The following is a 24,414-nucleotide window of genomic DNA, read 5'->3' as shown; positions in this document are numbered from 1 at the left end:
ATGGTGCATCCAAAATACCACGCAAAGGGTTAATGTTGTAGCATAGAATGTTGTGATCAGGGGTGCCAACTTGGGCCCCAGATTATGGGTGCCCAATGGCACCCAATGGTTTCTACTGGAAGTCACGTCAGAGACTTTGCAGGGCCTTGGACGTTCCCTCAGAGGTCGTGGTATGGATGCCCCCTATATTTGGCACCAGTACTTGCCATGTCATATAGTGAGGCAGTTTTTATCAGTTAGTTCAGTCATCAACTGCTGTGTGGATTTTAACTTGTTAAAGCAGCAAGTGTGTTGTGCTTTGCTGCTGCCTCAGTCTGTAAATATTAATCAGCCTCGGATACAAATTCATGTATGTTTCAGTAACAGAAGTAGTGTCATACCTCATGTTATGTTTGCTTCAGGTTGCGCGTTTTCAGTTTGCATCCCGTGGTGACCCAGAAGTACCGGAAAGGGTTACTTCCAGGTTTCACCGTTTGCGCATGCGCAGACGCGCAAAATGACATCATGCGCAGAAGTGGCGAATCGCCACCTGCGCGTGCACAGATACGCAGACGCGGGTTATGTTCCTTTCAGGTTGCGAATGGGGCTCCAGAACGGATTCCGTTCGCAACCACTGTATTGCCTACCTCTCTTGTACATTCACTATGACAAGAGCCGGTACAGCAAATAAAAGTCATATGTTATTTTTAAACTTTAATGTGTTGTGTAGATATGCCAGTGGGGGGGGGAGAACTATTTAAGAGGGTCAAATGACCTGGGGCAACGTCCACACAACTCTTTAAAGTATAATTACCACACAAGGAAGGGGGCCGTGGCCTCCTAGAGGGGAGGCAGCAACATAGAGAACCTCTGGGGAAGGGTCTGCTTTGCCATTTTGACCAGTTATGGCACCTCCATCCCCATGTCAGGAGTTCAGCCTACACTCGAGTAGGACCCTGGCAGAGACACATGCCCGACTAACATCTTCCCTCCCTCCTGGTCCATCGTTCGGGAGCTTCAAAAGCTTTCTTCAGCCCAAACATCACAGCGACCGATGCCAACTGACATCGGCACACTTAGGGATCCGCAGAGTTTGCGCACCTTTCATGACAGACCTCAGCAACTCAGCATTTTGGCTAATCTACTTTATTTACATATAAACAGACACGGAGCACTCCAACATGGCTCCCTCTCTCTCTAGCATCAGACAGCAAAGGGAAAAAGAACAAAGGACAAAAGTCCCACTTCACGGAACACAGTAACGCAAACATCCTGTCTCCGTCACTTCCCACTTTGTGGAGTCAAAACATACACCGTCATGTGATAGACAAAAATCCCATGACTGCAATCATAGATCATGAATTCTGACACCCCATCCCCTCCTTTCTGGCCCCTTCCAGCTTCCAGCCTGTCATTGAGGAGTGTGTGCGGCAGATGAGCTTGGAGCTGAACCAGATGAAAGGAGACGGAACTGCGGCTGCCAACAAGAACAACAACACAGTGGATGCAGAGATTGTGCTGCGGCCCCTGATGGACTTCCTGGACAAAACGTAAGCAGGGCAGGTGCTGTGGGCTTTACTGCTGTGTCCAGACAGATGGTCTGGTCTGTGGCAAACAGCATTGGGCTCTGCAATGCACCAATACCCGGACCCTGGTGCCCTCTCTCAGCTCTCAAAGCAGCTCACATTCATTCATGTCTCAAGAACATCCACAATGGTCCCACAAGGACCTATCCCCTATTCTCCCCCTAGAAGAGATCCATAGCCCGGACTTCATCCTCTTTTCGGCTTGGCTCCTTTGGGCACTGCATTGTTCTGTGCCATGCTTTGTGTGCCAGGCACCCCATTGTGCAGCCAGGCCCATAATTGCAGCAGGCAAGGAACCCATGAAAACGGCCCCTCAATTCCCCCTGCCATCTGTTCCTGTTGCTTCGTGGTTTTGCTTCTTCGTGCAGTCACTACCTGCCAGCGGAGCTGTGATGTACGTGGGCTTCTCCCTGGTGGGAGGGAAGGCTGGGGAAGCATTTAGAGTCTGGGTTTTTATCAGCAGTGTGCGTTTTTCTTTTATTCTAGTTGCATGGTTACATAGTTTTTGCTTTGTAAACTGCCTATATAGATGAAGATTTTGAGAGCGTTGGATTGTTTTGCAGCTTAAGCCTATCGGCAAAAATCTGCGAGAAGACCGTTCTGAAGCGTGTTTTGAAAGAGCTCTGGAAACTGGTCCTGAACCGGATAGAAAAGCAGATTGTACTCCCACCACTGACAGACCAAACTGTGAGTCTCCCGTAAGCCTTGCAGAGAACCAGCACTTGGTCTGGGCTCCATTTTGCCATAGAAACAAAAACAGCTCTTTGGAAATGCACCTTTTTAGCTACTTTTCTTGTGTGCTTGTTGGTGGGAAGATGCTCAAAATGAAAGTCATAGGGGGGTAGGGACACCCCCCCTCATTGGGGGAACTGAAATCCTACAAGCCCACATTCGTAAGCTGCTGTTATGCTGCTTGGAATTATAAGGGAGGACTTCAGCATAGCACAGTGGCAATCGTTTCATCAGCACAATGGCATATGAGCTTGCTAGACAGAACAACGCCCCACCCCACCCCACCATGTCTTCTGCCTCCCCATGCTGTTCTGGGAGTTTTCCTGGCACACACCCCACAGCCAATTTGGGAGGATGTGTAGGGAGGGGAAAGCCTGTTGCCCTAGTGGAAGTCCTTGCTTCTGCTGGCAGAACTCGATAGCTGAATCTGTCCCTAAGTCCCTGAAAAGAGGGCAGGATGGATGCATTTGGCCCTCTCAAGAGACACATGGACTTCCCTTTCCCTCAGACGAAGCCGGCATGAAAACTGCCTTCAGAGAGAGGGGGCTGCTTGTGAATTAAGCAGCTAGCAGCAGCAAACCAAGAGGGCTCTTGGCTTCGGAAAAGACAGCATATCAGTGTGGAGTCAGCTTTGTGGGATGGAGTTCAATGGCAACCGGGTCCTGTCAGGGTCACCCACTGTGGAGGTCGCCCAAGTGTTCAGTTGGGGGGGATGGTCTGCGGCTTCCTCCGCAGCATGCAGTTGGCAGTGAGGACCGAGAGTTGGGAGTCTGCCTGCCACTTTCCTCATCCAATTAGTGAAGGTGGACTCCATCCTTTCACTGTTGACAGCTAATTGCTCCTTTGCCATGGCAACCACTTGACACACTTTAGAGGGCAACGTGAGGGTGCTTGGAGGCCTCTGCTCCTTGAAACGGGGTCTCGACCCTCTCACTTTCATTTGCCTGGTAGCCTTGACTCATGGGAAGGACTTCCTTCTGCTCCCTTGAGCAAAGGGCAACTTTGAGACTGAGAGAGGAGGTTCACGCACTGCTTGGTGCCCGCAGTTTCCACTGGCTGCCCAAACCAGCCCACAGAACCACAGGCAGCTGCAGCGGGGATGGCATTGAATCCAAACTCCTTTTGCCCACAGTGATGGTTCTTTTGATGGTTGTGCTGAAAACTTCTTCCTTCCTTCTTTCCCAATGAATCTCAACATGCTCCTGAAAGCAGGCAGCCCCCAGGGATCGTCATCTTCCTCAGCTTGGCCACAGAAATCTTCCACTACCTGGCTGGGCCTCCCCAGGTTGGGACCGCAGACTCTTGCAGACTCAGTTCCTCTTTGCTTCCCTTCCATTTCCAGCCCAGGCTAGAGAAGGCAGGCAGCCTTTGCTCCTCTGCCTTTGAAAAGTCTAGAGCAGAACACACCTTGGCAGCTCCACTTGCCCACTGGGAGCACTTGGTAGTCTAGGGCATCAACCTAGGAAAGGTCTCCCCTGCCCCCCCCCCAGCCTCAGGAAGAGTGGCACCCAAGCCAAGTGCCCTGAGTGAGAGGAGCCCCCTTGGCTGGCCCTCAGGGCAGTCCCACCATGGCAGTCTCACTTTCCCACCTCTTGCTGCCGCTGCTGCTGCTTCTTCTTCTGCTTCTTCTTCTTCTTCTTCTATATTATTTATTCTCTCCACAGGGCCCTCCGATGATCCTCAGTGCAGCCAAAGACTTTGGCCAGTTGTCTAAATTAAAGGTAAGGGAAGTCTATGCAGCTTGAAGGAAAAGAGACACAACACCCTCTCCATGGCTGAGGCTTGTTCACATTAACTCCTTGCAGGCACTGGGGTATCCCTTTCCTGCCTTGGCAACTGTGCTGCTCTCAGGGCACAGTCATCCCCCACCCCCAGTAATAGTAGAACATTGTTGGCCCCTCCCCATGGAATGCAAAGGCTGGGGGCCAAGGATCCATCTCTTCCAGCCAGACCTTATCCCCTCTTCCACCTCCTCCATGGAAGTGCCTAATCCCCTCTTGAAAGCCATCTTAGCAAACACTCATCACCACATCTTGCATGCGTGAATTAAGCATCTCCCCTCCCTGTGCTGTGTTTTTTTCCTCCCACCAAGGCACAAGGCTCTTCTCTGTAACGGAGAAGCTCAGTTGGTACCACCTAGCCAGAGACAAGGAACTTCCCTTTGTGTACCTCATTGACTCCACAATGAGCAGCTGCAAAAGTGTCAGCCACCTTATTTTATACAGGCGGAAAGGTATTTGACCATCTTTGGATAGAGCAAGCAGCAGTTACTCCATCTTTGTATGTTTTTTCAGGACCACGTCATCCGAGAAGAAACCAAAAGCCTGACTCTGAGGCAGTGCGCAATAATGGATGTGGTGCTGGCAACAATTAAGGTATGACTTAATCAGTTGGACACTGGCATAAGAAAAGGACACAAGCATGTCCTGTGGAGTTGCTGGGCTGGAGTCTTCTTTCTGCACAAGGGACAGGCGACCTTAGGCACAACAGTGAAAGAGGTTGTAGTTCAAGGATGGAGAGCCTAACCCTTATCTCCAATCAGTTCAGCCCCGCGAAGGGCTGGGAGACACCTCTTGCCTAAGTAGCAAACCCAGAGAGCCAGTTTTTCTGTTAATTTTAGAAATTTCCACACCGAAACAGTAACATCTAGATTAACAACAAGAAATTTGTGAAAAATAAAAACAAATGCATATTTGAATTCCTTAAAGTGGCAGCTAGAGGAGCGTAAAACCAAGTAGGTCAGTTTAAAAGCACAGCAACTGCAGCAGGAGGTTGGAAACTCAAAGCAGGGGTGGCGAGGGGAGTCTTTGCTGTCCTCCAAACTCAGGCAAGAGGCTATCCACCCAAACCTCTTTCAGGAAATGCACTGCACAGCTCAGGTGCAGCCACAAAAAGAGTCACCCTCAAGTCCTGAAATAAGCTGTAAGCCAGTGCAAGTAGGAATAAGTTAACACACCCTGAAAAGTGGGCACACACCAGCTGACGCTGCCAAACACTTCACAGGCAGCCCTGTGGAGTGGGCTTTGTGGCCATCTGATCTGAGTGTGAGCAACAGCGGCCAAATCTGCAGGACAGACTCAGATGGGGGGTCGGGGAGAGAAGTGTCCCCCTAGTAAGTCCTGTTTCCTCCCTCTCTCCATCAGCTGCTCTGCCGCATTTCTCATCCTTTGGCTAATTAGCTGCCACTGCCACATAACTGGCTCTCACTCAAAGATCATGATGAACTACTCTCTTCGCTGGGCCCCATTTGGGAGTGGTGCCAACTTGCCTGCCAGGTGTCAAGGAGCTCAGCTGAATGCATTAATCTTTGCCACGATGGCTCCGGCAGAATTAATCCAGAGTGGTCGTGGTGGGATCAGAGCGGCAAGGCCAGAATCATAGGAGTGGAGGATCTGATTTCCCCATTTTAAAAAAGTGGATCTCCAGCTGACCTGAAACATTTTGGACCAGAATCTGGAGCCTTGCATGTTTGTTGCAGTCTTGGGGGTGGCACTCCAGTGGCAGGAGGGAAGAGGGGTTTTTACTGGGGAAGCCAGGAAGCAAGTGTCCTTGGGGGTGAGGAGGGGTAATATTTTGCATCATTTCCTGTTTTAAAGGACTGCCTTGTTCTCAAAAACTGTGGCTACGGGGGAACCGCCAGATATGCCACTAGAGGAAATCGTCCTCTAGGGATTTTCCAAATCCCTGCCTAAATTAGATCTGTAGGGTCTTATGCCTCTAAAAGGGACAGCAAAGCCAACAGGTTAAAGATGTGCAAAAGTGCATACAAGGCTCCTCCCAGCTCCTTCCTGCTGCACACTGCTGAACTGGAGCAACTGGGGCCACATGAGTAACCAAGAAAGTGCCCTCCAGCTGGCGTTGGAGTCCATCTCCTAGAAGCCCCAGCAGCCAGCATGGCCAGTGGTCAGGAGATGTGGGGGTTAGAGTCCCACAGCAACTGCTGGATGGTCCGAGGTTGGGCTGCTCCTGATTTGTAATGGAGAAACGAGTCCCCAGGTTGGCTGCTGCTTCTGCTGCTGCTTCTGCTGCTGCTGCTTCCTCCTCTTCTTCTTCTTCTTCTTCTTCTTCTTCTTCTTCTTCTTCTTCTTCTTCTTCATCCCCCTTTCTTTCAAGAGGACAATTCAGACATGGGGCATGCACCATGCCAAGGGTATTGGGTTCCCAAATTCCCCCTTGAGCTGCTGCTCCCTTAACTTACCATTTGGCTGTAACATCACAATACAAAATACTGCACTATGGAACACAATGCCCTGCAAAGCCATGACTTGCAAAAAGATAGAACAGTGGATTGATTGCAGGCTACTTGGAAATTAACATTCCAATTACATTGTTTTATTTAAAATATTTATATCCCAGACTTCATCAAAAATCGATTCCATGGATGTGAAGGCAGAGATGTGAATCAAGCCCACATTTTAACAAAGTTGTCTTGAGGGAAATCCCCCTTTGATCTTCAGTAATATGTCAGCTTAGTTAAGAAAGGGATTGTCAATACATACTTCTCCCCATACATTATACATTGAGAGTTTCAGGATTTCTGTTTGGCAGCTAAGGCAGTTTTAGCTGCAGACAGTAAACAAATGACCGGTTCTAAAATCTCCTTAAAAAGCAACATGATTTAAGTAAGCCCAAAGTACTATTTTGAGTTTTAAAGGAATATCATACTCTGCTATTTCTTTGATCTTTTCAAGAATCTGACTTCAAAAGAGCACAATAGAAGATCGTGATCAAAAAGTAGGAGCTATTTTTTAATTAGTTTACTGTGAAGCTGAGAATGCAGCTATTATATTCAAAGACTAAAATTGTCTCAAACGGGGGGTAGCGGAGCTTTTTTGGCCCTGTGAGCTGAGTTTGACAGATGAGTGGGACAGCCCACCTGTCGATCATATGATGTGGTTATGACATCACAAGATAGGCAGGTGGGTTGAACTACAGTTCAAGGGATGCACCAGCCCTCTGCCTAACAACCATCACCTAGCTTCTTCCTTACCTCCCTGCTTCCAGAAGTGGAAAGGGGAGCAGAAGGCCTCAAAGAGAAGCGCTGGGAGGGAGAAGTGGCTTCTCATCGGCTGGTGGATGAGCTTGCACCTTGCTCCAGCACTCCAGATTGTTGCTTTGATTGTTCCCTTGCCTGCTGCACACATGACATCATGTATGACATCAGCTGGAGGCCAGCTTCTTATTATGATCTTTAACATAGAGATTTCCACCCCCAGCTCAGGATGCCTAAAATATTTGTTCCAGTGTGGGATAAAAAGGGCCATTGCACTGTTCCACACTGGTACCTTGGAGCCCTGTTAGTTTGCCCTCTTCTGCGGCAAAGAAACTTGTGCCCAGGGATATCTCAGTGCTCTTTCTGCCACTCAGCACCTTCAAGGCATAATTTGGCTGCTTTTTAGATTGTAATCACAGTAGGAGGAAGCAATGCTTCTGAACACCAGTTGCTGGAAACCACAGGAGGGGAGAGGGCTCTTGCGATCGAATCCTACATGAGCGTTTCCCAAAGGCGTCTGCTTGGCCAGTGTGAGAGCATGATGGACTAGCTGAGTCACTGGCCTCATCCTGCAGGCTTTTCTACGTTCTTATTGCACCCCTGCTGTAAAGCCCTTGTTGTGGAGAAATACACCTTTAGGTGTGAACATGTTCAGATGCTATCAGCTCCCTCAAAACAATCAAGGATGATGAATTTCAAAGCTCCCTCCGGCCACCCTTCCTTTTCTGAGCTGCTCTTCTATCTAGAAAGATGTGTCTAATTGTACACTTTTAATTTATAATTGCTTGCTAATTAACTCTCCCTCCCAGCAATTTAAATCTTATTGGCCACCGTCCAGAAGCAATCAAGCAGCTGGGCGTGCCGTTGACATCGCTGCGATGGCAGCTGGCAGTGCTGAAGAAGGAAGGCACCATTTAAACTGAAAAGCAACTTGTGTCTTCAGCGTGGTGAACATGGCAAAGAAATGTCCTGCTTGAGCATCCGTCCATCCGCCCCCCATCCATGGAATACGTGACACCCAAGGCCTCACTCTAAACAGCACAACACACAAGAGAAAAGGGAGGAAAGTGGGGGAGCAATCTCAGCTGCCAGTACTTAATTGGTCACTCTTACAATGACCAGCTGGCAGGGAAAGCAACCAAGGGCGGGAGACAAAGCTGATGGAAAGAGCTTTCTGCTCCTCATCTCTCCCACTGAGGCAGCCTGATGGAATGGCTAACAATTTTACACCGATGTTTCAGATTCTTTCAAGTGACACAGACATGAGTCTCAAACCCTCGGATGGCTTAATCAGGCTTTTGAAGATCGTCTCCCTTGAATGAAAACTTTGAGCTCTTGCCATGGGCAGCTGCCTCCATTCTTTTCAGATTTCTGCTTTCCCCGCATTCTCTCTGATGAATATAAACACACACACACACACAAACACACACACAAAACTTAGGGAGTCTGACTCTTAATATTTGGCTCCAGATTGTGTTCAGCAGTAACTAAAGCTGTTGCAGCAAAGAGCAGGAACAGCCTTTGTGAGCCTCAGGGGTCCCAAGAAAAAATAAAAAATTTGGAAAGCAGCGAGGAGGAACACAGAGAAAAGGAACAATGCGCTAACCCTGGATTTTTACAGGAGACAGAGACATGCAAAGTGATGGGAAATGTCACAAGGTTAAAAGCCAGTTTGCACGCTCCTCCTCAGCTGCCAGGGCAAAGGGCTGGGCAGGGGGAGGCAGCAGGTGGGGGGGTGGGTGTTTCTGCCTTTTTGTTGTTCATTTCTGGCCCAAATGCAGGCAGGAAGCTATCCTTGAAGACCCTGAGTTAGTTTTGAGGGTTGATCTGCTCAAATAAAAGCATGGTAGGGGCATAACCATGCAGCATACAAGTTAGGCTTCAGTTTTAGGAGTGACTCCTCTGCCTCTGTCATCTCCTGATGTCGCCACTGAGGGGTTTGAGAGTCATGCTTGGCCCTCCCCCCCCCCCGAGACAGCCTCCTTCCAGAGCGGTCCTGAAGTGCTGCAGAGGCCTCTGCTGGCTGCACATTGGTCCCCAAGATTGCCTTGGATCCAGCACAAGCTAAGGTTGATGCCTTATGGGCATGCAGAATACAGCAGCTAGACTGGTGACTGGGAGTGGCCACCGAGACCACATAACACCAGTCTTGAAAGACCTACATTGTCTCCCAGTACATTTCTGAGCACAATTCCAAGTGTTGGTGCTGACCTTTAAGGCCCTCAACGGCCTCGGTCCAGTACACCTGAAGGAGCGTCTCCACCCCCATCATTCAGAGGTCCAGCTCCGAGGGCCTTCTGGTGGTTCCCTCACTGTGAGAAGTGAGGTTACAGGTAACCAGGCAGAGGGCCTTCTCGGTAATGGCACCCGCCCTGTGGAACACCCTCCCATCAGATGTCAAGGAAATAAACAACTATCTGACGTTTAGAAGACATCTGAAGGCAGCCCTGTTTAGGGAAGCTTTTAATGCTTAATAGTCTATTGTATTTTAATATTCTGTTGGAAGCCGCCCAGAGTGGCTGGGGAAACCCAGCCAGACGGGTGGGGTATAAATAATAAATTATTATTATTATTATTATTATTATTATTATTATTATTATTATTAATTATCATCATCATCATTATGCTGCCTCTTCCCCCAAGGGACAAGTTATTCTACGGCGAGGGTGGGGGAAGAGCACAAATCACTCCGTTACTTTGCCTGTTCCTTCATTTGCACCTACGGCCAGGAAGTTAAGAGCTAAATTTGTGGCTCAACTCCGAATTTTCCTTCTTCTTGTTGTGGCTTATAGCTAAACAAATAAAATGCTGACCTACCTACCACAAATCGCTCTGGGAAAACAAAAAGAAGCAAAGGAGCATCAGCGCACCATTTTCGAGCTGGAATGTGGGACAGTCATGTCCCCTGTGTAATAAAATGAGACCCAAATGAGAAGGGAGCTGAGTATTCAACATGGCTCCCATCCTCCTCTGACCCCATGGGCATCTTTGGAAGGAAGGGGGGATATCGGTTGAATGAATAATCCACACAAGGTAATAGGAGATGGTTTTTTAAAGTGCCGTTGCCTCCCCGTTCTGTGAGAATTAAAGAACAGAATGGAGAGAAAAATTCTTGAAGAATGGAAATATTTTGTGGAATATTTGAAAAAAAAGTTATGGTTATCTTAAAATGTATGCAGGATTTGAAGTATAGCTGCAGGTGAGAATTGCAGTTTAAATATTTTATAATTAACATACATAATGGGTAAAATATAAGTAATATAGCAGCTTTATAAGGTAAGAAAAGAACACAATGGAAGGGACGTCAACAGACAGGAGAGATTTATTCAGATGGTGGTTTAAAATAATTTGTAAAGTTTGAAAAGTTAATAAGAAATGTTATAAGGTGGCATTGCCTCTACAATAATGGTTGGAGAGCCCCGCTAGATGAGTCCAACTTCCTCATTGCCCCATAGCGGTGGGTCCATCAGATGCTCTGAAGGGCAGCCCACAAGCAGAGCCCAAGAGCAGCCCCACTGCACCCCACAGCAGCAACTTGGACTCAGGCTTCCATGCAGCTACCTCTGATTCGGCAGGTAGACAGGTAACACCAACATGACTTGCAGCCATCACGCTCCTCATTTCCCAGGCAGCCTTGGGGAGAAATCCTCCTCCCCAATGGAGAAACAACCCCAAAACTCAGAAGCTTTTGGTCCTGGCAGCTCAAAGTGCTGATCCAGGCATACAAAGCCCTACACAGCTTGAGTACATAAAGGGTGAGACGATAGATCCTTCAGGGATCCTTGGCTAGCCAAGAAGCTCAGAGGCCAGGTGACCTCCTGGATCTGGTGTCTCTCCTCTCCTCCCTTTCTCTGTGCTTCTGTTTTTTGGGGTTGTTTTTTTCAAAAAAATTATTGGTTTTCACACTTATCACATAAAAAAGAAAAACAAGAAAAAAGAAAAACATTACAATACACACAAAAAACAAAGAAAAACACATAAAAATGAATTTTAACTTCCAAATCCTAGTTTCAGTACATTGATAACTGACTTCCTTGAATCCCCTCTAACTGAATTTCATTATATCACCTATTTAGTAATTCTCCAAATTCATATTTCTAATAATATTAACTTCTTTCATTTACTAACTTCTTCTCCTTTATTAATATTCTAATCCCTAATTTTTATTAATAACATATTCATAATCTATCCCTAAGCCTAATTACTACTTCCAAGAAATTTCTATTTATCTTATATTACAATATTTAGCCAAATATTCTTTGAAATTCTTTAAATATTCTTCCAATCCTCTTGTGTCTCCTCTTCTTTGTGGTTGTGGATTCTTCCAGTCAGGTCAGCCAGCTCCCAAAAGTCCATCATCTTCATCTGCCATTCTTCTATTGTTGGTATCTCTTGCGATTTCCAATTTTTGGCTAATGAAAGTCTTGCTGCTGTAGTGGCATACAAAAACAGTCTAACATCTTTTTTGGGCAATTCCAATCCTATTATTCCAAGTAGAAAGGCTTCTGGTTTTTTTAATAAATGTATTTTTCAACATTTTTTTCAACTCATTATATATCTTTTCCCAGAAGTCTTTTACTTTAGGACACGTCCACCACATATGATAGAAAGTACCTTCTTTCTCTTTACATTTCCAACATAAATTATCATTTGTATGATACATCTTTGCTAATTTCACCAGGGTTAAGTACCATCTATACATCATTTTCATAATATTTTCTTTTAATACAGTACATGCAGTAAACTTAACCCCTTTCTTCCACAGCCTTTCCCAATCTTCCAACATTATATTGTGTCTCTTGCCCAATCAATCATCACAGATTTAACTTGTTCGTCCTTTGTATGCCATTCTAACAACAAATTATACATTTTGGAGAGAATTTTAACATTAGTGTCTAACAATTCCGTTTCCAATTTGGATCTGTGCTTCTGTTTTTAGCAATACTTCCACGCCGGAGGGAATGGGCTGAAAAAGAATTACCTGGAGAAGAGTCCCGAGATGCAGTCTCTCAAGTACGCCCTCAACCTTTACACCCAGACGACAGACGTCCTGATCAAGAAGTTCATTGACACCCAGACCTCACAAAGTAAGTGAGCAGCAACTGACAAAGGCTTGGCCTGAAAGGATACTCAGGGCAGCAGCCCAATGGCAGCCAAAGGAAGCGCAGAAAGAATAACTTGCTGGCCTGGGAAAATGGCATGTGGCCACTACTGGCCGCCTTCAAGGCCTGCTTTTGCTGAGAATGGCAATTCCTTCCTGGAAGGGAGAGAGTCTGTGTGGTTCTTCAAGCACTCCCCTCAAGCCAAGTTCCCCCTCCCCTCAAGCCAGTTCCTTCAGAGATCACCATTTACTGTGACTTGCGATTACTGGATTTAGGGATGGATCAGGGAAGTTATCTAGGGGGGCCGAGGCATCCCCAAATTTTCAAGGACGGGACTGGGCCCCCTCAATATTCTGTGTTCTTCCCCCTTCATACTAGGAGACATTCCCTTTTGCCTTCTCATTTGTTGGTCCTATTATGCCATTTAAAAACCAGCTGGGCATGGGCACAGATAGCTGTACATGTACCATGTCTTTTTTATTTTTAGAAAAAGTGGTTTAAAAAACAAAACATTTTTAAAAAATAAAAAACCCTGTTTGTGCACTTCTTGGGCAGTTTAAAAAAAAGAACAAAGTTACATAGGCAGTTTGAATTTTGCTTGTGTGGTTTTCTGGTTTTGTGCAAATCTGAGGAATCATATCTATATCTATATCTATAGGCATGCTTCTGACTAGCCTTTACTAGTACGAAAAGAAAGCAATTGTAAATTCTCAGTACACGCTTTTTCAAAAGGCTGTCCAAGAGATCTGATAAAGAAATTTTAAATATGGTTTCCTTTTGCAGTTTTCTGATTTTATGCAAATTGGAGGGATTAAAAAAAAGTGTGTGTGCGTGTGTGTAGTGCCATTCAATTGTGCAATTCACTGCATGGTAAGTGACCTTTGCTTTGAAAGATGACATGGGCTCATGCACTTGCTCTGCCGACCAAAGACACAAATCCCTTTCCTTCGCATGTTGAAGGGTGAGGGAAGCCATCAATACGGCTACTGTAGACATGATAAGGAATTAAAAAGCCACAACAGATGTCAAATATGTGTCAGTTTAGCCACCAGAGTCTTTGGCCCTGAAATCCTTGCATTTCCCTCCCCACCCCCATACACACACACACACAAACACACACAAATCTGACATTGGGGTCGTTCTCCACCCCACTCTGAGAAGGAAAATAAGCATCTGGTTTTATCAGCAGGAGCTTCTTTGTCTTGCCCCAGGAATGGGCGCTGCAGCTGAAATGTTTCCCTGACATGTTGTTTTGCATCCAATTTTGAGCCCAGCTCCCCCCCCCCCCCCCCGCACACATTGTCTCCGTTAACAAATAGGGTCTGGACAGTGATGAATGAGTTTCGAAAAGGCTCCCTTTCCACAGATGGAGCAATCAGCTGGAAGCATTCTACTTTTCTGCGTTAACTGAGAAGTGGGGAGGGTTGCCACCGATGGCGGGAGAGCAGCCGGCTTAGCTTCAGAACACTGGAGCTCAAATGCCAGCCCAGCCATGGGCAGGGGGTGCATCTGCCCCCTCCTCCCCCCCAAATCCCCACAAGAGGTCATTGGCTCCATCAGCCTCGCCTGTGGGAAACAGTACACAGCCTCACTGGGTTGTTGTGAGGATAAAGGGGAAATCATTACACACCCCATACCTCCGGGACCGTGGGGGACATGCAATGGTGCACCTTGCCCTTCAAAGGATGTTCTGGCTAGGGCTGGGGCTGCTGCTGCTGGGTCCTCCCACTCTCCAGTCAAGGTTGGGCAGGGAAAGGTGCCGTTGATCTCGCTCAGATGGTTTAGCCATTGCCCCATCACTGCAGTAGCCCTTCTCTCGTTGCATCCCCAGGGAGGCTCTGCTCATTTGCCTCTTTGGACATTTGGGCAGCTCAGATAGCTTGTGACCACCATTTGGTTGCAGAGAGTGGTCTGGGGCCCTTTTGGTTCCCTTTGGTGAGGCTCAGGCCGGAATCTGTGGGTGGCAAGTAAACACACACCCTCAGCCCAGACCCTACACAACACACACATCCATGGGTTGCACTGACATTCAGGCAGGATTCCTCCTCTCGTCATCACACTCACACCTTCCTCCTTCCCACTGCAAGGGGGTGCCAGTATACTATTGTTGTAGAACTGGGCCCCACAGCCAGTGGGGTAAAAATCCTGTCTCTGGTTATTTCAGCCAATGGACTTGATTCCTGTGCACAGATCTCCAATCTCTGCATCAGAATGGAACAAAGAAGCATTCCTTCTAGGTATAGTTTCAATAGACATCCCCATCGACAAGAAAGAAAAAGTGTTTTTGTATGCCACAGCTGCTGCCAGAATATTAATAGCGAAAAATTTGAAACGGGAAAACGTAACCTCGATAACTGAATGGCAAAATAAGCTTTGTGAATTTATTGAGCTGGCAAAAATGACAGCAGCCTTAAGATTACAATCAAACTAAACTTTAAGGAAAGAATGGCAATGTGTAGAAGAATATATGAAACAAAGGAGCCATTCTGGGTGCCCTCAAAAGATCCCCCACCCAGAACAAAACAGAGCACCTGCCTCGCCAACATGTGGGCAGGTTCTCCCATGGGCAGGGACTTCTTCTCTTGGCCCCTTTGGCACTTAATCAGAGCTTGTTTCCTTCTGCTGCAGGTCAGGCAAGCAACAACACAGTGGGGGAGATCCATCTCCAAGTGGACCTCACAACAAACCCGGGAACCGGAGAGCATAAAGTCACCGTCAAAGGTGGGTGTCAAAATATGCTGGCTTTGCATGAAGGTGGCAGCATCCTCTCTAAGCTGAATGGCAGGCAATTCCTCCTCGCCAGGTTGTGCCTTTGGAGCTGCTCTGCCTTGGGGATCTGAAGTGATCCACTCAGAGGATGGCAAAGGAAGGCAGGCTCTGGAAAGCCCTTGTCCTGAGCTAACCTCCATAGAAATGATAGGGAGCTGATGATAGGGGTCAGCAGGTTTCTCCCAGAAGGAACACAAAGGCAAGGCTTTTTGGAGCCAAAGGTGTTTTCTCCTTCCCTCCAAAAGAGCCCGGACTGACCTCTTTAGATTTCATAACCAAATTTTGCATGATGGTTCCTGATATCAAGCAGCGGTTTTACCTATGTTTGGAATCAGTCCTCTTGAATCAAGAGCCTTTCAAAACTGCATGAGGTGTCCGGCACAAGACTGCTAATAAAAGATAAAGCAACAATAAAGGTAAAGGTAAAGGGACCCCTGACCATTAGGTCCAGTCTTGACCAACTCTGGGGTTGCAGTGCTCATCTCGCTTTATTGGCGAGGGAGCCGGCGTACAGCTTCTGGGTCATGTGGCCAGCATGACTAAGCGAACCAGAGCAGTGCACGGAAACGCCGTTTACCTTCCCACCTTCCCACCTATTTATCTACTTGCACTTTGACATGCTTTCGAACTGCTAGGTTGGCAGGAGCAGGGACCGAACAACGGGAGCTCAACCCGTCGTGGGGATTCGAACCGCCGACCTTCTGATCAACAAGTCCTAGGCTCTGTGGTTTAACCCACAGCGCCACCCGCGTCCCTAAAATAAAGCCCCCCCAAACCCGCAAATAGCTATATATTTCTTAAAAAATATTAAAACACAGAGATGTCTTGTAATTGTCAGTGGCAAAACAGCAAAATATCAGCCTGGGTGAGCAAGAACATCTTCACCTGACATCTGAATGTAAAAAGCAAATGTGACTCCAGGGAGAGGTCCTTGTGGAGGGGGGGCCCTCACGGGGAAGACCCTGTCTCTTGACCATCCCCATGTGGAGCAATGGTCAAGGAAGAGCTGTATTTCCTCAAGTGTGTGTGTGTGTGTGTTTTAGAGCTCCATTTGACCCTCCTTCCGTGTGTCTGGTTGATGTTTTCAGTTGTCGCCATTAATAACCTCAACTGGCAAACCAGTGCTATGTTCCGGCCCTTTGTGGAGGTTTGCATCTTGGGGCCCAGCCTCAGCGACAAGAAACGGAAGCACGGGACGAAGACAAAGAGCAACACCTGGTCTCCCAAATACAACGAGACGTTCCAGTTGTAAGTGACCCTTCTCGGCTCTCTCTGTGGCTGGTGGCAGCGGGGACGGGGGCGGTGTGGTAAATCCCTGTGTGTGTCCCGTCTCTCTCTAGCCTCCTGAGCAGCGAAGAAAGGCCCGGGGCCTATGAGCTTCACCTCTCTGTGAAGGATTACTGCTTTGCCAGAGAGGACCGGGTCATCGGCATGGCTGTCATACAGCTGCGGAGCCTGGCAGAGAAGGGCAGCTGTGCCGCCTGGCACCCTCTGCTGAGGAACATCTGCATGGACGAGACCGGGCTGACGATCCTGCGGATCCTTTCCCAGAGGACCAATGACGATGTCGCAAAAGAATTTGTCCGGCTCAAATCGGAAACACGGTCCGTCGAAGAAACAGCCTGAAAGCTCCTCGCGAGTAAATGCAAAATGTCTGCGCCAAGACCCTTGACCCAGTGTTACCGACATCTGAATCATGCATGTGTGTGCAACTCTGTGGGAATGTTTAACTAACTCTGTTTCCGTGTTTGCCAGAACATAAAAGTACTATATTTGCCAGGTTATGTCCAAGAGCTGTCGACCTTTTCTACATGTTTGGGTCTTTGGGGAAAAATAAGTAATTGTTTCAACGAAGTGCCAAAACTGCAATGAAAAGCAAACGCTTAATGGCATCCTTTGAAACGTTGATTTTGTCTCATCCCAGTCTCTCCTCTAGTATGCATTTCCCCGATAACATGTTAGACTTTTGGGTTGAGTCATCTGTTAGCTGTCTCTGTTCAACTACCATGTGGCCTCTCCAGCGTCATCTTAACCAAGTCCCCCCCCTCTCTCCCCCCCCCCCCCACGTTTGGGCTAATTTCCAGCTTCCATTTTATGCAAACTCCGTTTTCAGCCTCACTTCCCAAGATCTTTTTCTATCATAACTTACAGATGCAGTTACTTCAAGAAAGGGTTTGTAATTTTATAATTGCTGATAACAAAAGAAATGATTTTTTGCATACAGACTTTAAAAAACAAAAAGTGGAAATGTTTTATGCTGACCTTTTTTTCCAACCTTTCATATTTATCACTGTGAAGAAATGCTGTCCAAGCAACATCCACGAGAAGCTTAACTCCGTTTGTTACTGATGTTTGATAACTTGAGATAACTTTGTTCTCTCAAACTGCCATGGTAACATCATCTTTGTAATGCAAGGGTAGTCCCATCACCCCAGTCTGGTGATTTGCCACTGGCATAGGCAGGGCCCCCGTGGGACCCCTGGAAATGCACGCTCCCCCCGGCTCACTTCCATGGGGTGGGGTGTTCCATGGGAGCAGGTGGGCCCTTGCCCCCTCCTTCTCCGTTGAAGTGGAAGGGAAGGACCCTCGGGGCTTGCTTCAGGAAGAGGAGAAGGTGGAGGAGGAGGGGGCTCTCAAGTCAGTGAGGGGGTGTGGGGTGCTGGCAAAAGAGGCAGGCCCTTGTCTTCCTTGGCTCAGGGCGCCTGGGATGTGCTCCATTAGCGGTGGGTGAAGGGCTGCTCCCTAGTAGCCCACACAGGAGCCATTCCCCGTGGGTAGTGTTCGATGCAGCGTGTGTGCGTGCGTGCGTGTGTGCGTGTGCATGTGTGAGAGAGCTTTACAGAGTTTTGTTGTGTGAAATGCTGCCGGACTATACAGGGTTAACGAGATGGAAGATGCTGCTCAGTGGTTTCCATCTAGAGATCCTTCATGAGAAGCAATTTTGCTGTTAACATTTTTCACTCTGACCATTACAGATGTTCTTTTACATACTTAGCTGAAGTCGCAGTTAAGTGCTTTTCTTCTTATTTTTATTTTCATAGAAGTTCAAAGGTTTCTACTTATGCAACATGACTATGTCCTGCACTGAGGCAAAAATCCATGTGCTGTAAATATATTTCGTGAGAAATTGTACAATAAAGCAAGAAGAAACTGCTCTCCACTTGCCTCCTTGCCCTGATTTTCCCCATCCGCAGAGACATGGTTCCATCAGGAAGGTGATTTGGATGAACGTGTGTGAGAGAGAGATAGACAGACAGACAGACAGACAGACAGACAGACAGATAGATTGCAGCTGCCTTCTATCACAGCATGACTCAAAAGAAGGGCAGTCACTGGTGGACTTGGGCAAGACTGACACAGAGCTTCGAATTTTGCCCTGGCATAGCTAGGCAACACACTACCCAGAACAACACACACATCCCAGTCTGAAGTATTCCTTTGGGCAGATCCAAGGATTATACCCAAGGCTGGACAGTACAGTCCAAAGCCAGTCTCAAACCTTGCCCAAACTGGGAAAGCCTTTCTATAAAAAAGGATGCTTTGATGTCTGAGAGCCAGTGTGGTGTAGTGGTTAAGAGCGATAGACTCGTAATCTGGTGAACCGGGTTCGCTTCCCTGCTCCTCCACATGCAGCTGCTGGGTGACCTTGGGCTAGTCACACTTCTTTGAAGTCTCTCAGCCCCACACACCTCACAGAGTGTTTGTTGTGGGGGAGGAAGGGAAAGGAGATTGTGAGCCGCTTTGAGACTCCTTCGGGTAGTGATAAAGCAGGATATCAAGTCCAAACTCTTCTTCTCCAGGAAGCCCCTCCCTTTCTCCAGTGGAAAGGGAAGCGCCGGGGACATTCTCCTCCTCCATGCCACATACTCCAGGCTCGACTTCTGAGAATGAGGCAGGTGGCTCAAAGGAAGTAGGTGGTTGATTCTACTCCAGGGGTGGCTAACTGCTTCCCACCCAAGGGCAGAATTGGGAGTTGGCCAACTCTCTGAGGGCCACACGCACACCCAGCGATGGGCATGACCAGTGTGCAGACACATGCAGCAAACACACAGCTTGCACAGAGAGGGCGGCACCTTTGGAGAACTTTAGCAACAGTGCTCAGAGGAGAAGAAGCCATTTTTTAGGGCAAGGAGAGGTGCCCGATTTTGTCAGAGGGCTGATACGTGAGCCTCATGGGCTGGACCTGGCCTGTAAGCCCTGGATTTGCCCACGGAAAGACCACTCTCCCTAGATTACGCCTTAGAAACAGAGCTGTGAAATAGCAGGAGGGTCCTGGAAGGTGGGAGTTACTAATCAGCCTCCAGCCTTAGTCAGATAATAGAAAGTCCGCTTCACATTGGAGTTTACAGAAGGACACTTTTCCTCCAAGCCTGGAGGAGGGGAAGTGGGAACAGCCATATTCCAGGATGGCTGTGGAACTAGCAGTGTGGCTCCCTTCAGCATCTTCCTGCTTCTCCTGCAACAAAATGCATTCAGGGACAGAGACACAGGACAAACATGCTCACCTTCCCATAGGCCCTTTGGGAAGAAAGGGTTTGCTTACCTGATAGTGTCTGGGTAGCCACACAAGAAGAGGCCCCCTGGATGTTGGTGGATTCCAGTGCCCCCCAGCATGGCCCATGGTCAGAGACGTCCACAACATCTGCAGGACAGCAGATGAAGGAAAGCTGGCCTCTTCTCCCACCTCAGGGCCTGGATATCACCTGCCTTCCCCTTGAGTAGCTGACTTGACTTCTTGTGGGTCACCTAGGCCTCCTTGGGGCACATGTCTTGGCAATCTGTACACCACATAACTCTGGGGTTTCTAAGTGCTGTACAATTACATTTCACCACATCAGCTGGAGCTTCCAGTTTACCTGTGAGTCGAGACTGACGGGGTGGGTGGCAGCCCCCAATTGTAGCTAAATATGTAGGCAAAGGGGTCCTTTTAGGCCATGCTCAAGCTGTCACCCAGAGCCAAGTGTGCCCTCCAAGGCTCACAGGAACCTTAATTAATAGCCTTTAGATAGTACAAGGATGAAATGATTGCTCATCTAAGAAGCCACATCTCCTTTCCTGGCACCCATGAATCATCTAAGAGGGAGAAGGTGGATCATGTTTGTTCCTGGTTATGATTATGGTTTTAGTGGATCGCTCATCCTTCCTGAGCGCCTCCTCATGATGACCGATTTTCCTCCCAAAGGATATTTCCACAGGGACTCCACTGGAGAGTAACTAATGCTTTGTCCTTACTGAGTTTCCTCATCTCCAAGATTGTCTTGCCCTCTTTTCCTTCCCTGTTTAGATCAAACTGTCATATCTGAGAAATTGTTTAATTGCTGGTTTGTTTTGATGTCAGTAAACCTCCAGATGGAATGAGTATAATGAGAGCATCTTGGCTATGGCTAGAAGCAGATTCGTTTCCGTCTGAGGCCATTGTGTGTGCTTTTGCACAGTTACCACTGTAGCCCATCACTTCAGAGATTGCTCTTTTGCCATGTGAAGATTAGGGGAGAAATGGAAAGCGACTCCAGCCGTGGTCCTGACAAGCTGTGATCTCCCAATGATGATCCCCAGGGAGAGTGATCTGGGCACAGCTGGTCCCTGCCTTCCCTAAGGCTGTGCAAGGCTGGTCTGAAGAAGCTGCCTCTGAGGGCAGCTCATAGAATTGAAGAGTTGGAAGGGACCCCAAAGATCATCTAGCCCAACCTCCTGCAATGCCGGAATCTCAACACATGTCCCCACATCCAGGTTGAATCCATACTGGACTCTGCTTAGCTTTATAAATGTGCTGGTCTGAGCTGTCCATAGTACTGAAACCTCACTGAATGTTTCTGCAGAGCCAACCTCAAAGTTAGGTTGCCGAGGCCACACACTCCAAGCCCATGGCTTTGTTTGTGGTGCCACAGTTGTGGGGCTCTTTCCTCCTTCCACTGTGTCCAAGGCAGATTGTGCTGCGGTCTGGGTTTTATTGTCTTGAGGCCTGTTGCATATCATGTCTGTCAATGGCAAACAGGCTGTGGAAGGAAGATGCTCGTGTCCAAGAAATGATTTGCTAGAAGTCTCTCCCACTGCTTGGTTCCCCGAGTGCTGTAGGCAACCTGCTTGACACATGTGTCTGGAGACTTCTAGCTGCTGGGAAGATGCAGGGAATCAAAATAGAAGCAATTTTCTTGGCAGTGTTTTTTTTTTCCTCCTGCATGTAGAATTTTTCCCTAATCAGAAATGAAGTTTGTGGCAGCAGAGAAATACAAAGCAATTACATGGGCAATTGAGCTTTATCCAGCCTGTTGTGCTAAAGGAGTGTAGTGTAGGGTACATTTGGTTTCTGTGGCAAGCGAGGGATGAGGGCGGGGGCTGGAGAGGAAGGGGCCTTAATTTTATATTAGCCTGATTTCTCCCGGAATAACAGAGACCTTCCTCTCTGCCCAAGAACAGAGGATCCCTAGTGCCAAATAGCCAGGACTTCTTCTCTTTACTATTTCTTGTTTATTTCAAAATCTAATCTACCCAGTCTCCATGTGGAATTTTTTTTAATAAGCGCCCAAGAAAACCAACAAATTAAACACCCATTAAAATGCATTGTGTGTACTAAAGGATTAAAAATTTCTCATTGCTGCTTAGCTATAACAGTCAAAAGTCTGCCACACATACACACCCCACAAGGTTGTTAGGGAGGGAAACAAGTATTGATTGTGAACATAGGGCTCAACAATTTTGGGGTCTTTCTAACTTTCAGGGTGTCCTGGTTTTTACTTTTTGAAATATGGCAACCCTAGTGAACACAATGTGAAGATTCCCTGGTTTGGTTTGACTCTTGCATTCATTTGCACGGGGTGGAATCCACCAACCACAACTGTGTGTTAAAAGAGGACCACGTGGGACAGGCCTGTCAATCTCCCATCTCTTGTACTCCCAAGACAAGCACTGGGTGGGCTGACCAGTTCTAGACTGAAAATGGCAGGATGTCCTCTGCCCCCACCTCAAAGCACAGCGCTTCCACAGCCACCAAGAATAGCACAAGAGCTCCTGAGAGCTCGCTTCCGCGCAGAGTGCTAGCAGGCTGCAATGAGACTCCCTTTGGCCAACAGGTTAATTGGAAGGCTCTGCCAGAAGCCTGTAATCACACCACTGAGGCGTTGCAAGAGCAGCCAAAGGGGTACATCAGAAGCGCCGGGGCAGAATTGCTTTTTGCTCACTCCATCTCCCAAACTTCAAAGGTCTTCTGATACTTATTACTTTTCATTGATTTTTTTCCCTCCCTCCTCCCATCAAGTAAGTACAAATATTCCTCTGGAGACCATCAAGAACAGAAATTGATTCAGCAAGAAAAAGCTTTCTTCATATCTATGCAATGGATGGACAGTCTGATGGCTGACTGCCCCGGCCAGGCACGGCTGCCTTTATCGCCATTTGAAGGCAATGGCAGCTAAAAGTGCTGAACTTTTCTTTCTTTCTTTCTTTCTTTCTTTCTTTCCTTCTTTCCTTCTTTCCTTCTTTCCTTCTTTCCTTCTTTCTTTCTTTCTTTCTTTCTTTTCCTTCCTTCCTTCCTTCCTTCTTTTCTTTCTTTCTTTCTTTCTTTGCCATCCTTCAATAAATTTTAGTAGGGTGGTTGGCAAGATAAAAATAAGGAAATCCTTAAAATGCAGCAGTTGGATAACATGGCAATAATGCGGTCAGCTATCAATAGCTCCATCGGTAGGAAAAGGCCTGAGAAAATAAGAAGGTTGTGGGTCCCAAAAAGATTGCAAAGGGTGTGCCAAATGAGCCCCCACCTTCCAGAGCAGGCATAGGCAAACTTGGCCCTCCAGATGTTTTGGGACTACAACTCCCATCATCCCTAGCTAACAGGACCAGTGGTCAGGGATGATGGGAATTGTATTCCCAAAACATCTGGAGGGCCGAGTTTGCCTATGCCTGTTCCAGAGCGTGTTGTACACACCAAGAAGGCCCCCAGCTCCCTCAGTTGCCAGCCAGCCACCTCACCTCCAACTCTTAGGAATGGGCTAGTTTTGCCCAGTCTTTGCTCATGACACCAAGGCAAGGTTCCTAATCCATAGCCCCTCCCTGCTGAGTTGCTTGGTTAAATTCTGGTTGCAGCCCTTGGAAGGATGGCCTCTCTACAAGGTGGAAGCTTGACAAACCACACCAAGCGATGGGTAAAAGTGTCAGATGACATTTCTTATTTTTCAAGTATTAAGTTCATTTCCACCTCAGTTTGCGATTTTTAAAGTCCCCTTGAAAATCTATTAGTGTTTCTGTGCATGTATCGTAATATACACATTTTGATGCAAATTTGCCTATATTTGCAAGCAATTTCCTTTAATATCAGGCATTTTCATATCCTGTTTTTCACTACTTACAATCATGTTCACACTTTCCCCTAGTATATGCTGTTTTGAATGCATTATTGGTTGGAGAACTGCATTGCAGAATTCAGAGCCATATGGCTTTCAGAGGATGGCAGCATTTCAGTCTGCACACTGTTAAGGGGAGCGCAGAGCAGCTAGATTCACCTTTAAATGTGAACTGAGTTGCATTCCCCTCTCATCATTACATGCCCCACACAGAAACCAGTACGGCATCTTTAGACAGAGGTCGGCTCAAGTCCCCATTCCCCTCCTGGGTAGGAGGGTGGAGTGGGATTGAGCCTTCATTCAATCAAGCCAGCCAAGTTTCCCACCACAGGACCCAGTTTGCAGTCCTTTTCTGCCCCTCCGCAGATCCTAAAATGACAGCAGAACATTTGTCTCCCCGGCACTACAGTGCCCAAGGCAAAGGCTGATGTTAATTTGAGGAGTAGCAGCCTGTCACCACAGCCCTCCCTAAAACAAGCTGACAGTGCACTTGTTTCCAATAATATTCACCCTCCAAAGGCAGCGGTGCTTCTGGGGGCCTCAGTCAGACCGGCAGCTTTCTTGTAGGCTGTTTTGCTTACCATCGCTGTGCTTGTGCCTTCCGTGGCCCAAGAGGAGGACCTTGTGGGAATGTTGTGGGTAGCAGGAGAGGATAGATTGATTAAATATTATCCTTCCTCACTCACGCTAGTGAGCTAGCAGCAGAGCACCTTCCCTTGCACATTGCTGGAAGCAAGTTGATGGATTCGTTAGTTGAGCAAACCAGTCTGGCTTGTCCAGATTGGATTGTTCCTTGTAAATTTCCCCTTTAATTCCCTCTTAAAAACAATAATGACACGACAGTTGTCTTTTAAAAGTAATGGTAAAGTTTACTTACATTCAGTTCACAGTATTATCCTGAAGGCAGGCTTTATCTT

The 24,414-nt window shown here is 47.4% G+C and overlaps 1 protein-coding gene across 2 annotated transcripts in view; it reads left to right on the top strand.

Moving 5' to 3' along the window:
- UNC13C (unc-13 homolog C) overlaps positions 1-18,316 on the top strand; it is a 134,503-nt gene extending 116,187 nt beyond the window's left edge. For both annotated transcript variants that reach the window (XM_083586099.1, XM_083586098.1), the window contains 8 exons: positions 1,380-1,529; positions 2,129-2,252; positions 3,962-4,018; positions 4,592-4,672; positions 12,230-12,377; positions 15,021-15,113; positions 16,250-16,409; positions 16,502-18,316. In XM_083586099.1, the coding sequence (XP_083442225.1) occupies positions 1,380-1,529; positions 2,129-2,252; positions 3,962-4,018; positions 4,592-4,672; positions 12,230-12,377; positions 15,021-15,113; positions 16,250-16,409; positions 16,502-16,787 (1,099 nt within the window). In that variant the 3' untranslated portion in view covers positions 16,788-18,316. The remainder of the gene's footprint in view (positions 1-1,379; positions 1,530-2,128; positions 2,253-3,961; positions 4,019-4,591; positions 4,673-12,229; positions 12,378-15,020; positions 15,114-16,249; positions 16,410-16,501) is intronic.
- The last annotated feature ends 6,098 nt before the right edge of the window (positions 18,317-24,414 follow it).

The sequence above is a fragment of the Podarcis filfolensis genome (genome assembly GCF_964270895.1).
Source record: "Podarcis filfolensis genome assembly, chromosome: 14".
Lineage (NCBI taxonomy): Eukaryota > Metazoa > Chordata > Lepidosauria > Squamata > Lacertidae > Podarcis > Podarcis filfolensis.
Note: the sequence above shows the minus strand (reverse complement) of the source record. Positions and strands in the feature narration are given on the sequence as shown.